The 16,554-nt window shown below is 35.7% G+C and overlaps 3 protein-coding genes across 3 annotated transcripts in view; 2 read left to right on the top strand and 1 right to left on the bottom strand.

Moving 5' to 3' along the window:
- Positions 1-4,516, top strand: part of LOC137045474 (V-set domain-containing T-cell activation inhibitor 1) — a 76,034-nt gene extending 71,518 nt beyond the window's left edge. The window contains exon 4 of the mRNA XM_067422114.1: positions 3,731-4,516. Coding sequence (XP_067278215.1) covers positions 3,731-3,837 — 107 coding nt within the window. The 3' untranslated portion in view covers positions 3,838-4,516. The remainder of the gene's footprint in view (positions 1-3,730) is intronic.
- LOC137045471 (gastrula zinc finger protein XlCGF8.2DB-like) overlaps positions 1-16,554 on the top strand; it is a 47,347-nt gene that overhangs the window by 8,122 nt on the left and 22,671 nt on the right. The window contains exons 2-3 of the mRNA XM_067422106.1: positions 7,279-7,386; positions 16,428-16,482. The gene's annotated coding sequence lies outside the window, so the exon portion shown is untranslated. The remainder of the gene's footprint in view (positions 1-7,278; positions 7,387-16,427; positions 16,483-16,554) is intronic.
- Positions 4,634-14,241, bottom strand: zbtb8os (zinc finger and BTB domain containing 8 opposite strand). Its single transcript, XM_067422115.1, has 7 exons — positions 14,064-14,241; positions 13,052-13,076; positions 12,653-12,774; positions 9,071-9,153; positions 8,930-8,982; positions 7,315-7,351; positions 4,634-5,124 (listed from the first exon to the last, which is right to left on the bottom strand). The coding sequence occupies exons 1-7, from the start codon at positions 14,143-14,145 to the stop codon at positions 5,038-5,040; spliced, it is 489 nt and encodes a 162-aa protein (XP_067278216.1). The 5' UTR covers positions 14,146-14,241; the 3' UTR covers positions 4,634-5,037.

A 16,554-nucleotide genomic window follows, 5' to 3' on the forward strand; every position in this document is an offset into this window, starting at 1 on the left:
GAGTATGTGTCATGGTCTGGTCCACAGCCTTAATTTTACTCAAAAGCTAATACTATCCCACCGTCAGTTCTTCGTAGGTGTTGTCAAATGTCAATGACACACAAAAGGGGAAAATGTGACTGAATAAACACTGAACAGACAAAGGAACCGCCAGACACTATCTCTTTCAAACACCAGTCATCCTTACCGGCAGTTAGCATGTTGATGTGAATGTGGAAAAGTTCAGTGCTTTGGCCTGTAGCGGGTCTGTTATGCAAGTAAGTTCAGAGGAACTAAAATTTTAAGCGAAGCGACGTGAGCAGTGGGTTTATGTGGCTCCTGGGGAGCATTTGGGGTGTCTTTCTCAAGGGCAATGCGAGTGGAAGAGAGTAATGTGCATTCACTCACACTTGCTGAGGAAAGATGCTGTTTCTGATGGGTAATTTCTGTGGGGTGGCGATGTGTGTTGTAGTAGTAGCACAACACTGTCTAGGGAGCCAGTATAAAATGCTCTCACATGCTTATTTTGGGAGGAGAACAATAGACATGTTTTAATTTATACTTGCCCAGTTTCGTTTGGAATGTGTCCATTTTTACAAGATGTAGATTAAGTCTCTGATGTCCCTAGTGTGTGTATGTGAAGTTTTAGCTCAAAATACACAGATCATTTTTTTATAGCATGTTAAAATTGTCACTTTTTGAGGGTGAGAATTTTTTTTTGTCTCTTTAAATGCAAATGAGCTGCTGTACATGGGGCGGAGCATCATGAGCTCCAGTTGGCAGCTCTGATTAGCTCATGCTGACAGGCAATGAAACCGTTCAGCCTTTTATGCAAGTGGGTAATCTAGCACTCGGAAAGCGTTCCACCCATAGGGGCGGCCATTGCTAACCAAGCCATCACCTGCTGTTAGCATCCCATTGACTCCCATTAATTGTCACTTTGACAGTGAATAACTTTACATCTGAGGCGTTTAAAGACTCCATTTGTCCATTGTTTATTTATAAAGAAACACGACAATGCATAAAAGGCTCAATTACCTTTATCTTACACTATCGCCCCATAGAAGCTGTTTTTGTAAAAATAGGCTAACGATTGCGTCATAACCAACGCGACCCTGTCGCACAGTTGAGAAATTAGCGTATAGACAGGAGGAAACGCTCAGAAGCAATCTTTTACTGTCTATGAGGCCGTCGGGGGGACATGGAGACATACAGTCTGATAAAGTCAAGGGAGAAGAATGGGGAGAAGCCGATAGTGATCCAAAAGCAACGGGTGAAAATATTTAAACAACGTGATTCAGCTTTCGCTTTCCACAACTACTAGAAGACCTACAGCTGTCAGACAGGAGGCTCACGTCACATCCACGCCGTCAAGCTTAGTCTGAGCCTGCGCAGTTCGCTCAGCCATCAGGAAGTGAGTGCCTCTGATTGACCTTATTTTCCGCCGTTGACATCTATGGGATCGCTCTGTCCATTTCTTTTACTGTTTATGCTTTTATGTTCAAACTGGAGTTGGACAATGATGGAGAGACTCAAGAAGAAGTAGAATGAGACAGGACGTTTCTGAATGGTTAGTTGATTCATTTATGTAGCTGAATGTTCAGTTAACTAACCTCAAGTCATTAATCAGCATGTTCTGTCATGATATGTTCTGTCTCATCCCCTTTGTTGTGTGTTGCCGGGGGCAGGGTTTATGTACATTTCAGGGTTTGAAAATGTGGCAATGTGGCCTGAAATGTGGCAAAAGGTTGCAAAGTTCAAGGGGGCCGAATACTTTCGCAAGGCACTGTATTCTCCTCCTTAGATTTTAGAGTGGAGTTACTCCACTATCATGTTTTCTATGAATGGAAATTTACAACAATGCCATTAAATCCAGCTGTATTAAATTACTTTTATGCTTTCCTGAAGTCAAAAAGTCTTGTGTGGGGGTAAAATGAGTATTTCCTCATAGGGAGGCCTTGGGGGCAAAATGTTAATAACCACATTATCTTAAGAGACTAAGAGAGAGTTAGAGAATTATACAGGGCCATAATGGATTCTTTGAATGGCAGGGGTGCTATATAGCACCTTAACCACCCTGTATAGCGTGTGTGTGTGTGTGTGTGTGTGTGCATATGTGTACAATTTACTCAGTATCACTTATTGGTAAAGCAGCATCCTTTATAAGAATAAATGCCCCTGGGTGCTACTCAATATTCCTCCTCTTTTCCCCCGCTCCTCCGTCCTCCATCCTATGACCCAGAAACCGATGGAGCGCAGCCATCTTGTAGGAGATCCGCAAGGATGGAGGAGTGAGGAGGCTTCCTGAGGAGTCATGAGCGAGGATACACTGGAGTATCCTTTGCGGAAGTGTTTTATCGACTAAATGTGACGCACGCATTCATTCTCCTCCACCTTCATATCGTGCCACAGTTTATTCTTCTTATTATTCTACATATTGTGACAAATGTTTGTCAAATAACACCTGACAGTTGCAGAATTATATCAACGCACAAAAAAATTAAAGAAACAAATAGAGAAACAAATAGAAACTACAACGAATAAAAAGCAGTTAATAACTGGAAATCGTTGTTAATAATAACTGGTAATATTAGCTTAAATATGGACAAATGTGGTATTTTGTGGAGGCTGAAGCTCACAATATATCTTTAATGTTCAAGAATCCCGACTAAATCCAGCGGTGCTGAGTCATCATTAACTGACGCCGCTTTAAAGTGATGTTAAAGGGAGTGAGGATATATCATTTCACTTGATTAAATTCCTCCGTCCACGTGTCTTTTCCTTGCCTCCTTCCCTTGTGTCCTGAAGGGGTGGAGATAAGGCACGAGGAAAGAAAGCTAGGAAAGGAAACGAGGATGCACAAATAAGAATTGGGAAGCATCATCTGCAAGTGATTGAGACACAAAAGGATTTGGAATCAAATCAGGCTCTGCAACTTGTTCTCTTTTGTAGACTTTTGCCATATCAGATTTCATTTTTTGTTGACTTGTTTATAAAGAAATTCTTTAAAAAACATTCTGATTTGTCCCAGTAAACATAGAAGAATAATCACTTGAATAGCATATTATACAATCCTCCTAGACATTTGGTCATTGCAAGGGAAGAGTTGCACAACGCTTGAATTTGCCATGCTTTGAACTCCTATTGTAATAGAAAATATGGGGTATAGTTTTTCATTTTTTATTTGAATTGATCAAAAGTGGGAATAAAAACATTTAAATTTGTGACAAAATTATTTTATTTGAAATAAATGCTGTTCTTTTGAACTTTCTATTCATACAAGTATCCTGAAAAAGATAATCAATCTATCAATCTGATTTACCCAAAAGTTTAAAGCAACACAACATTTATGTTTTCAACATTAATAATAATCAGAAATGTTTCTTGAGCAGCTAATCATTTGAATGGGTTCTGAAGGATCATGTGACACTGAAGACTGGAGTAATGATGCTGGTAATTCAGCTTTGATCACAGGAATAAATTACATTTTAAAATATATTACAAAAGAATGTCATTTGTAATATATTTCACAATATTACTGTTTGTACTATATTTTTGATCAAATAAATACAGCTTTTATGAGCATAAGACACTTCAAAAACATTACAAACACAACTGACCCAACGATTTACTGAATATTCAGTTTGACATGTCATTAAAGAAATAAAATGTCTTGCGGTTTTATCGTAACTGTAAGATGTTTGGAAATGGAGTCATGTCAGTGACGTGTTCCTTTTGTCTTTTATTGCAGATGGAAACTTAAACTCCAGAACATCTGTGGTGGTTCTGTCTGTATTGTGTGTTGTCCTCCTGTGTTCAACAGGCTTTCTGTTGTGGTTATACTGCCGTGACAAGTAGAGATTGACTTTGTTACTGGACTCCACATTCCTATGAATAGCTTAAATTATATAGACTGTAAAAAATATTTTCAAACCTTTTCTTTTAAAGTAATTCAACTAATCTCCGTTGTAGTAACTTCTATTTTTTTATTTCAATGAAATCGATATTTTAAGGCAACCAGGTAACTTAAATAAGCCTTAAGACTTAAATAAATTTTTACAGGGATGTGTGGAGCGCTAAGAACTACTACCAATAGTTGGCTTTTATTCTTGTATTTAAAGAAGTTATGCTGCTTAAATAGACTTCCATGTAAACCAGATTTGGAAGCGAAGAAATCGTAAATGTTGAAGTGTGATTTTTGTTGCAATTGCAATCCGTTTGTTTCACTTGCAGTCCCAAATCCTTAACTATAGCAACTGTATAACTTGAAAAAAAGTACATTTTTATGCTTTTTAGCCTTTATAAAAATAAATCATATTTTGCTAATTTGAATGGCCATCAATGGAAAAAGATGTCCCTAAAGTGATGTCATTACAATAGCAATAACTGAACATTAGTTCAACACAACGCACTGCATGAGTTTAAGGAAGGGCTATCAATCATCTTTAGCTTTGGAGCCACAGAAATGAAACACTTCAGCTTTAAAACTTACAGATTATTGAAGACTGATATATTTAAAATAAACTGACTGTTCAAATGTTTGTTTCTGTATAAATATGACACTGAAAGTTATTGTAGCTGCTGATGTCAACGGGTTACACACACAATCACTGGAGAGATTTACTTTCAGCGTAGCTTAAAAATGAACAGGATGTAAGAAGATTGAGATGTATTTTATTTTTTCATAAACTTAAGTACAAAAATAATCTTGATTATGCACAGACTTGACCAAACATTTGTAATGTTTTTTTAGGACAGTATTTTGTGTCAAGAGTATTTATTGGAGTTATGTGTGTGTTTCTAGATCACAAAATGAAAGCATTTTTAATATCCTTATTAACCATGAAAATCTGCCAAAAATATATAGCATTTCAAGGCATGTAACATGTGAAATGCTATATATTTTTGACAGATTTTCATGATTAATAATAATATTAAAATATAATTTATTACCTAGCACTCCATCGTTTACAGAAATGACACCTGGAATGTCCATTCCAGCTAGAAGGTAAAACATTTTTTTTAAATCAAGTCAGTTAAAAATATGTAGTTGTGAATTTAAATATCGATGATGACGAAGATCTCTGGCTTTTCGGTGTCGTGTACCTGCATAGCAGAATATGTGATTGCTTTCACTTCTGTACCCTGCAAAACAAGAGCATAAAAAGCATTATCATCTTTGGAATCTGAGGTTTGTTTAAATTAAGTGTTCCCAGAATTTATGCACCACAAAGAATTCAAATGTTTAATTAAACCAAGTCAGTGCTTGGCTCAACCAATGTTTCCTTGTACATTCACCGCAGTTTCTTAAGACTTCTTGAGTCAAAGTAAAAGGATTTTCTCAAATGTAAAAATGTAATACACGTTCACAAACACTTTCACCAACTAAAGGGTTCGTTCACACAAAAATGAAAATCATGTCATTAATGAGTCACCCTAATGTTGTTCCACACCCGTCAGACCTCCGTTCAGATGGGACGTGACATCAGTGGGTTAGTTTTGAAGCATTGAAAATAAATTTTGGTCCAAAATTAACAAAAACTCAGGTGCACCAGATAACACGTCAGCAGCGCCACAGCGTTGAAAACAAACTCGGAAGATAAGAAGACAAGACAATGCTGAAGAGTCGTGGTTTTTGTTATTTTTGGACTGAAATGTTGGACAGTATACCGTACATACATTCAATAGAGGAACAGAAAGTTCTCTGACTAAATATAAAATATCTTAAACTGTGTTCCGAAGATGAACGGAGGTCTACAGGTGTGGAACGACATTGGGAGTCATTAATGACACAATTTTCATTTTTGGGTGAACTAACCCTTTAATGTAAAGACGTATTGTGCTTTCATGACCAGTAGGGTGGACTATTGTAATGGCCTTCTCACCGGCCTTCCCAAAAAGATCATTAAACATCTGCAGCTCATACAGAACGCTGCTGCCAGGATTGTGAGCAGAACCAGAAAATATGACCATATCACACCAGTCCTCAGGTCTTTACACTGGCTTCCAGTTACATTTAGGATCGATTTTAAAGTACTACTACTTGTTTATAAATCACTCCAATGAGCTAGGACCTCAATACGTCGCAGATATTCTGATTAAATACAAACCCAACAGATCTCTCAGATCAGCAGGATCAAGTCAGTTAGAAATACCAAGAGTTCACTCAAAGCAAGGAGAGTCTGCTTTTAGCTATTATGCCAGCTGTAGTTGGAACCAGCTTCCTGAACAGATCAGATGTGCTCCAACAGTAGCCACATTCAAATCCAGACTCAAAACACATCTGTTCAGCTGAGCATTTACTGAATGAGCTCTGAGCCACTGTACGTCCGACTGATTGCACCTTATCTATGCATCGTTCTTTATTCTTTTTATAACTGTTTTAGTTTCATCATTTTATTATTTTTAATTCTCTTTACAACTGTATACAACTGTTTCTATTGTTATACATTGTATTATTTTTCTTATGCAGTTGCTATCCCTATTTTAATTCCTTTCTATGTAAAGCACTTTGAATTGCCATTGTGTATGAAATGTGCTATATGAATAAACTTGCCTTGCCTATTAGCTTTATGATGTTTGAAAACATATGGAAACAGATTCAATGTTCCAATATCAAAAATTAGAGATCAGACTGGCTGCAAACTGCTCGGTAAAAATGTCCTGAAATCATCAGTAAAAGCCAGGTGTTTTTAATATTACTCAGATTGTATTCATCTGAAAGAAGAATGTCATATGTCTCACCCTCAAGTCAGGATGAGCCATCAGCATGACTTGAAGGTGAGTAAATCATTGGCTATTTGCAGGGTGGGCTGAGGTCAACAGTTTATAAAAACGTAGTTCTAGTTTTTTTGTTTTGTTGCTTTGATTGTTTGATTTCAGATTATGATGCACATTTCAAATCACTATATCAGTAAAAAAAAGACTGGTCCAGCTATTGCACAGCTAATAGCCTGACTCTTACCATTATATTGTCAATTTTTGTACAATACAGTGCTGTAGAAATGCAAGCAATTAAAATAAAATGATCATGCATTGTGGTTGTGATCACCTAGAAGAGTCTAGATAGATGTTGTGCATGCACTACCTACATTAAATTAACTCATTTTGTGGTCATTTTAATGTGTATTATCCATCTTCAACTGAGCTATAATTAGGGAAGTGGATTATCAGTGAACCAATCAATCAATAATGGCCTTAGATGTTCTCTTTATAGGATTAGCAAAGAAAAATCATAAATGACAACATGAGCCACTGTTCGAATGCTTTATAAACCACAGACATGTTTTTATTTTACAGACCACTGCTGTGGCCACAGACAGAAGGGGAAAGTACCTGTGGGTGCTTATTGATGCTGAATTCTTCACCCCACCTACAAAAAAAAAAAGTGATCTGGAATTTAAATGAGTTAAGTAAACATGAGTCACACATTCTCAGAAAGCAGGCTCTGACATCTCAATTTCAGATACTTGCAATGAAATTTCCTGGTGGAAAAGCCAGATTCTAGTCAGGACATGTGAGGCCTCTTTAGGGCGAGAGGAAATTCAAGCAGTGAACATTTATTTGATGTTTGGTCAAGTGGGTCAGCTAGAGTCACAATGAAAGTTCGTGTAACTGCCAACACATTGCACAAAGCTGTCTCTCTGTCTTTGTTTATGTAAGCCCAGAACTGAACTTGGGTGTGAAGGCAGTCATTACATTTGAGCAATTTATCATTTCCAGGAATATCCAAGGCATAACAACCAGTTGTATAGGATTTTAAAACACATTTTGTTATAAACAAATGTGACCATTTTATTTATATAAAGTTACAAGTATCCCCAACTTTACCCACATAAATGTTTTACACAATGTAAAACACTAAACTTGGTTTACATCTGGAAAGATTATTTTGGGAAAAGGGCATATTTCAGCTACAGGTTCTTTTACTGTGCTAAAAGAGCATAGAAAAACAAAACTTGTGTGAAAAGCATACACTGACTACAACATAATCAGTTAATATAAAGCTGATTTAAAACAATGTGTATAGTATGGAAATTTGTTTCTGCCACAGAATAAAACTATTTAAAGGATAATTGCGACTTTATTTCACAATTCCAGCTTAAGAGCCCGAAATTTTCAAACACATTTTTTGTATTCATTATCCGGGGGCTCTGAATTGTCAAAAACTCCTCTCAAAATGCTTGCTACGGATGCGGAAAATGCAGAAAGTCAAACCCAATCCAAATTATTCTTTTTTTAATGACGGAGGAAAGTTTTGGAGGCAGTGTGTAAACGTAATTGACACAACGTGAGGTTGCATTTATTTTTTGGAGTGTGCAAGGACCTTTTGATATAAACTCGCAATTCTGACTTTTTTCATATATAGCTTATATTGTGAGATATAAGCTCTCAAGTGCAAGTCATAAAATCCAATTCTGAGGAGAAAAGACTTTACAGGATATACAGAATTTTTTGAGAAAAGAAGTCAGAATTGCGAGAAGTCGCAATCACCTTTTTTATTTTTTATTCTGTGGCAGAAACAAGCTTCTATAGTATTGTGAAAAGCAATATATAAATAAATTTGACTTGACTAGTTGATCATTTCAATTGTATTGGTACTGTTTTGTTTTTGTCCCACGGGAAACATGTGGTTTACACATTTTCTAACTCATAGAAAAAGAACTTTAAACAACATGAACTTTCACTCTGATGAAATATTCATGTCACCATTTCCAGTGAAAATCCCACTTTCACTATAAACCTGATTTCATCAATAAAGCATGTAGTATGGTTGCATGATTTGAGAATCTTTCCTAAGCTTTCTGTCTGAATGTAGACCTAGAGTTCATTCATTTCAAGACACAATGTGGTTGTGCGGTAGCTCTGTGGGCCATGAGGTTAAAGACATTTGGTGAAGGAGGTATCTTGGCATTCCTAGTGCAGGGTTTTATTTTCAGTCAGAACTTACCCAATAGAGCGGATTTTGTACTGCATTCGATCTATATGAAGCACTTTGACTTCCTGCAAAACAGGAAGAGAGCAAGATTATTGGAAAACAAAGAAGACTGAGATCATAAGAAAATCAAACATCAATAAGTCCATGTGTTACCCTTGGGACGAAGAAGATATCGGCGCTAAATTTATAAAGCCAGTCATCCAAAAAATGGAAAAGGAGTGACTCCAAATCGTCTCCTGCAACAAAAAAGAGAGAGAGATTTCTTTGCATGACAGCCTGTCTTACAAAAGCCAAGCTTACAAAATCTTAAACAATTTTTAATAATATTTGAACATGCGATGTCAGTTTTCGATTGTCTATTCAATTGCTTTTATTTAAATACTTTGTACAAGAATATATTCAAAAGCTCTCACATCTAAGCTGAACTGAACTAAAAATAAATGAACTCAAAAATATGATTTAAGTTTTTTATTCTTAGCCTGGTTGAAAGCGCAAACAATTTATGAGGCTGTCAATGATATTATCAATGCAAAAAAGCTTTTACTTTACGTTTAATGGCTTTTTTGTCTGTTGAATAGTTAAAAATAGTTTGTTTTGCTCCATAAAAGTTCAATAAAATAATGAAGCACTATAAATGTTTTGGTCATTTAAAGTCATGTGATAGCTCAATTTTTCATTTCTGCCTCTGCACACTTTGTGAACCACTAGACTATTTAATATTCTCCTCCACAGTAAAAATGGTTTAATTATGCTGACAGAATGTAAATAAAGAGAAATATAAAGAGAAAATATTCTCTTCACTGACTCTGGCTGGATAAACTTGTGTGTGAAACTTGACTGAAGCTGCCAAACGAGAGAGTGAAAGTGTTGCTATGTTCAAAATAACATTACTATAAGATAAAATATGATCCAAACACTGAAAGCCTGATTAAAGAAGAAAGGAAAAGTGCACACATTCTTTCTAATCCAGCACCGGCATTTGTCCTTCGTGGCACAGTTGGTCTCTGATAGCATGTTGTGTGTCAAGGAACTATGTGCACACTTGGACATACTGGTTTATGGGTCTTCCCATAGATGTAATGGTTTTTATACAGTGCAAACAGAATATTCTCTCCCCTTACACCAACCCTACCCCTAAAACTACCCATCACAGAAAACTTTATGCATTTTTACATTTTCAAAACATTTAATTTAGTATGATTTTGAAGCTTTTTCCAAAACAAAAGTTCCCATTAAAATATCTCTTTTGACTTTTATCAGCCAAAATAATCTTCCACATTTTATCTGTATCCAGAGGTTCATCCTACCTGCACTTCCCACATCCAAAAACATCCACACCCACGATTTAAAATGGGCCCTCTTTTAATCATTCACTCCTACCAGTCAAATGGTTTTTAAAGTTTCTTATGCCAAAGCTGTATTTATTTTATCAAAAATACAACGAAAACAGTAATATTGATAAATAGTATTACAATTTTATGTAACGGCTTTCTATGTAAATATATATTTTAAAATGTCATTTATTTCTGTGATCAAAGCTGAATTTTCAGCATCATTACTCTAATCTTCAGTGTCACATGATCCTTCTGAAATCATTCTAATTTGATGATTTGCTGCTCAAGAAACATTAACATTATCGATGTTGAAAACAGTGCTGCTTAATATTTTTATATGCTTCATATGAACCATGATACACTACCATTAAAAGGTTTGCAGTACAAAAAATAAATAGCAAAGGCACATTAATATGATTAAAGAAGTGATAGTAAAGACATTTATAATGTTACAAAATATTATATTTTAAATAAACACTGTTCTTTTGAACTTTATATTCAAAGAATCCTTTAAAAAAAAAAATCAAGATTTTCTCAAAAACATTAAGCAGCAAAAATTGTTTAACAACACTGATAATAATAAGCTCCATTGTTAATAATAGAGAATTGATAATAATTAATAATTGAGCAGCAAATCTGCATATTAGAATGTTTTCTAATGCCTTTCTGTTGCTCCAATAAGTCATGGGTTTGGTTCCTAGGGAATGAACTGATCAATTGTGTATCTTGAATGCAATGTAAGTCTCTTTAGATAAAAGCATCTGCCAAATTCATTAAAGGGGGGATGAAACACTCAGTTTCAGTCAATCTCATGTCAATCTTGAGTACCTATAGAGTAGTATTGCATCCTTCATATCTCCGAAAAGTCTTTAGATTTATTATATTTATAAAAGAAATATGGGCTGTACCGAGTCTTTCCAGAAAAAAACGAGCGAGGCGTATCGTGTGGGCCGAGCTAAAGAATGACGATCGCTAACAAAGCGGTGACGTCCTCAAGCTTGGAGAAACCCTTGCTATCGATCTCAGCTAATAGATATGATCCATTGATCCAGAATCTAATTCGGAGGCTGAAATAGAAACAGCAACAGCAGGACGTCCGTCTCTGTGGTATGTACTGTATTTAGTGGCCTGTCAACATTTGTCTTTACTCTCAGTTTATGAGGACATGATTCGGTTTATGGACTATTGTATGCGACTAAACCTTAGTAGCAAGCAAAACGGTTTTGCACGTCAGACTAGTGTAATGTTATAACGTTACATAGAACAACAATGGAGTCCGTTAGCGCATTTGAATGACGAAGCATGCGATCGTGACGTTTACTGATGTTTACTCACGCGACGATAGCCAACAGCACAGACATTTGAAGCAGTTTTACTCACCGGCTGCTTCCACAGCAGGATCGAACCTTTATCGCTGGGACGGCTCCGTCAAAAACACACTTCTTGGAGTGTGGAGATCCACTTTGCGATGCGACTAAAGCATTTCTGCGTTCAAATCGGTTCAAATGCAGCGCTGCCTTCCCGGAATGTTGTGCTGAAGCGTTGAAGTCGCTTAATGTCAAAGTGGAGGAATGAAGTGGAGCGCGGCGCGGACTATAACCGACAGAAGTGTTCACGGACGACTGGATCTGCACCTGAGAGAGTGTTTATGGGCGTGTATTTCCTCTCTCGCTCTAGTCACACGCACGCGCACCCTACCGGGAGAAGAGCCCGTACGCCCATACAAGGACCTTCCGATCTATTTAACGTCAAGCCGACCCATACTCGAAAAAAACTCTTCGAAACTTGTGAGAAACCGGAAGGAGTATTTTTAACACAGAAATACTCCATCAAACGTCCAACATTAGTTTTTGAAACTTTGTCTATGTTTAGGATGGGAATCCAAGTCTTTAACAGTGTAAAAAGCTCAGTATGCATGAAACAGCATTTCACCCCCCCTTTAATGTAAATGTCCAGAAGGATCATGTGACACTGAAGACTAGAGTAATAATGCTGAAAATTCAGCTTTGCACCACAGGAATAAATTACACTTTAAAATATATATTCTAAAAGAAAACATTATTATTATTATTATTTGTAATAATATTACAGTTTTACTGTATTTTTTAATCAAGCAAATGCAGCTGTGGTCATCATAAACGACTTTTTACAGAAACATAAAATAATCTTAAGTATTAGGGGCATAGATAAAGCCTTTATTCACTGAAAAAAGTCCCCATTGTTGTGCAATGGCAAAAACCAAAGGCATTTGGAGTAAATCCTATTTACACAAACTCAAATGAGATTTGAGATAATACAGGTTTAGTTTTCCATTATTTGTGTTATTCATTTATGGTTTACTATAGCTGAATCTTGTATTTCCAGGTGTTCTGAAAAGGAAAAGTTGAATATTGAGTCCCACCTTCTGATTCTACTTCTAGAGTGTCAGTGGGCTCCACTGTTTCTGTATCTGTCATGTAGCCAAACATTCCCATTGCACACTGCTCAAAGGCCTCTTCCAGGGAATCGCCCCACGAATGAATCCTACAGTAAAAGAAGTTCATAGTTATACAGTGAGTAAATAAATATGGGAATGTCAATATGAAAAATATTTACAAATATTTAGTTGGTTTTAAATCTTGCTACAGACGTACAGCATTGAGCTAATCTTAACAACATTATTTGTGATGCAGAAATGACGCACTTTCCCTTTAAAACCACTATGTTTTCCTTCCGATGTTTACTATTGGTGGAGCTTCTGACATTTCCAGCGATCTTTTCAATCTTTAATTACAGTAACAGTACACAGGCAAATACTTACTGGACATCTGCAGTATGATCAAGATCTGAAACAGAAGATCAAAAATTGCTTTGATGATGACATGACGCCTTTGATTCACACTCAGAAAACAAAAACAATAAAAGTCTACACTCTTAAAATTAAAGGTTCCAGAATGGTTTTCACAGCAATGCCATAAGAACCATTTATTAAAACATTCCATGTTTTTCTTATTGTAAAAAACAGTTAAATATTTTTTCCACTATCTATATAGGTTCTTCATGGAACCATAAATGCCACTAAAGAACCCTTATTTTTAAAAGTGTATAAATATGTAATAATCACTGAATTGCAATATTTTACTTCCAACATTTTCTTTTTTTTTAATAAGAGCTGAAAACACACACACACACATAAAATAATTTGAAGAATTCGGATGACCAATAGTTAAAGGCACCTATCGACTGTTTGATATCCGACCATCTTCAGACAAAAAAATCATCAAAAAATATAATCTTTCGTGTTCCGCAAAAGAACGAAATCATACAGGTTTGGAACAACTTGAGGCTAAGTAAATGAAGACAGAATTTATATATAATGTTAGCCTAGAAATCTAGACGCACCCTAGCGGCAGCAAATTTAATTTGCCCGCAAGTGTCAACATGTTGACATCTTGATGTGGGTCTGGCTCATAGACCGTCTGGCTTGTAATTTAACGTAACATATTTATGGTTTTGCCCTTGCCCTCCTCGGCTCGGCTTCGCGACTGTCACGTGACTGAAAAATATGGCTAGCAGCCACGGCAACAGCCTACTACAACCTCAGATCACCCCGCCTCAAAGCGGGCACTATATACTACTGTGATAATACGTTTGCCTGTTAATATTGTATTTCTGTAAAGTTCCCGCAAAGTAACGTCCATTTATTTATAAATGACTACTATGTATGAATGACATTCATGTTGTTCTTCATGAAATACATTGCGTTTTGTTTGTGTTCGTCACTTGATCTACATGACGCAAGCGGAAAACATAGTGAATTTGATTCTACTTACATTCATATTTCCTGGTGATTGGAGGGTATTTTAACTTGGTTGCTTCTTGCGCTTCCGTGAGATCAAGTTCGCGTTCATTCATGGTTCTGCTCTGAGTGATTTTATTCTTCTGTAGAGGTTATTTCCGTGAAAACTTGCTAGACGTGAAGACAGAAACAGTGAGCTATGTAGTCTTTTGGCTCATTAATTTTCAAAATAAAAGTGTCCGTTAGTACTTTAAAAAACTTGATACATATTTGCAACACTGTCAAATGTTCATGTTACAGGAACATGTAAGGCTGTGGTAGCCTAATGATAATTGTTGGAAATATTTTTTTTTTACTTCAGCTGTGAATCCAGTAGTGAAGCACCTATTCCATACCCAGCTATAAAAAGAGAATTTTCACTTAATCACTGGAACCTCTTCAAAAGTAAAATAGGTAAGAGGAGTAGATAAATGGTTGCTATGTGATATTCCAGTTTGATATTCCAGTAGGTACTTGCTTTTTGTAAAGAAAAAGTATTTGAGTGTGTAGCAAAAGAGTACACAAGCTTTTCGTATCCTCTCACAGTAGAATGCACCTGTCAATCATCTTTACACGTTTAATATCCTCCACATTTCATTTCCTTGGAGAAAAAAACATTAGCACGTTGATCTGCAGTTGTGGGGCTTTCATGCAGAGATTGACCCTTATATGCATAATTATTATTTCAGATGAAATCGAACAATGATAACATTAAATAATATTATATTTTATTAATAATATAAATATTTTTTATCAGGAAAAACTGATTATGTGTTTGTAGTTCTGAGCCAAATGCTCCTCCAAAGCACAATGTGTTGTGGACAATATTAGCCTTTATACTAGTGTGCACAGTTCCAAACTTTGAAAATCTACTGGAAATAGTAGATCATCTGGGGGCTTTTGGCATACTCTTTTCACCATACTATGCTTTGGGAGACATTTATTCAAATCTCACATACTATTTAGGATGGATAGTGTGGACATTGGGACACAATGTAGGAGAAAGGACAACACACCAACTAGGGGCGGTTGAAACAAAACCATATTCAAATAAAAGGGAAACTTTTTTATGTGTTTTGGCTGACAAGAAAATTGTATTTTGGGGGTCTAAAAGCATAAACTTTTAAAATGGGATTCAAAGTGCAGGTTTTTTAACCCCTTAACTGTCACCTGCCCGTATACAGGCATTCTTCACTATACTATTAAATCCTAATGTAATCATGACAAACTATATATTGTTAGAAAGGTCTAACACTCCTGAAGAGACATGTGTCCATTGTTTTATGAAAAAATTACATGATGACAGTAAAATAGTAATTTATGACGAGAGTGCCCCTCAAAAAAAAAATCTACATCATAACAGCAGTAACTACTTTATAATGAAAATCTTTTCTTATCTTGACAAAACACATAATTTCTTGACAAAACACATATCATTTGAAAGGTCTGAGTCTCAATGTTCCATATTTGGTGACTGTTTTATGATGGAAGTGATATTTGGACAGAAATTTACAGGAAAATACATCAAATAAAAAATCTATGAAAAACTGAATGACACTCGGTGGCTATTTTTGGTATAGCGCCTAAACAAAATCTCATGGGGACTTCAATTTTTGTGATATCAACTTAAAATTTGGAACACAATTTGGTAAGACATATGGCTTTGATTTCATAGTAATTTTAGAGTAAAACATTTTTTTGTAATATATTTATTTTATATAATATATATATAAATATATAAAATACAAATATTTAGTACTGTATTTTTCATTTTCAATAAATGTAAACTTCCATAACTTTTCTATTATTTTATATTTTGAAATGCTTTCACTTCAGCAATAATCTGTTATCGTGTCAGTGCAAAATACAAAAACACAAAATTGTGAAAACGGTGACATCATGCATAAAACTAACTTGGATCCGGTGTGCCTTGAAAATCAAGCTGCGGATACCATAATGAATGAGAAGTGCCATAAACTGAATCATGCCTGTCACGCAATTGTCGGTAACTTCTCTTATAAAAAACTTTTTTTACTATATAAAAATAGAAAATTCCTAAATGAATGCTTAAGAGCAAACGTCGACGTGAAGACTACATTTTATTTCATATTCAATAAAAATTCATAATCAGTTGTATTATGTATTTTGCACAAACTATAGAGTGTGCATTAAAATGTGTGTAAGGATTACATGTCAGAGACGTGAAGAGTTATTTTAACTGCATAGGAATGTATGCAATGTAGCATATGTTCTCCAATGACAGGCTACGGGAATGTTCACTGAAGTATTCTCTATAAGGAAAGAGGACTGTGTTAGCATGATGTATACATCTATTTTAAACATCTGTTCCTTTGGTCAGGATGCAAACCCCCAAACATTGTGAAAGCTGGGCATGAAGACATCGCATCTCTCCGGTAAATTTGATTTCTCTCCATGTCTTTGAAAATTAATTATAAATTAGATATCTCTTGGCAAAATAACTGGTG

This window comes from Pseudorasbora parva, chromosome 17 (assembly GCF_024679245.1).
Source record: "Pseudorasbora parva isolate DD20220531a chromosome 17, ASM2467924v1, whole genome shotgun sequence".
Classification (NCBI taxonomy): domain Eukaryota; kingdom Metazoa; phylum Chordata; class Actinopteri; order Cypriniformes; family Gobionidae; genus Pseudorasbora; species Pseudorasbora parva.

Coding starts and splice junctions, on each gene's coding strand:
- zbtb8os (XM_067422115.1), bottom strand. CDS start 14,145: ATGAATGAACGCGAACTTGATCTCACGGAAGCGCAAGAAGCAACCAAG. Junction 13,077..14,063: donor AATCACCAGGAAATATGAAT/GTAAGTAGAATC, acceptor CTTCTGTTTCAG/ATCTTGATCATACTGCAGAT. Junction 5,125..7,314: donor GCATCAATAAGCACCCACAG/GTACTTTCCCCT, acceptor CTTGTTTTGCAG/GGTACAGAAGTGAAAGCAAT.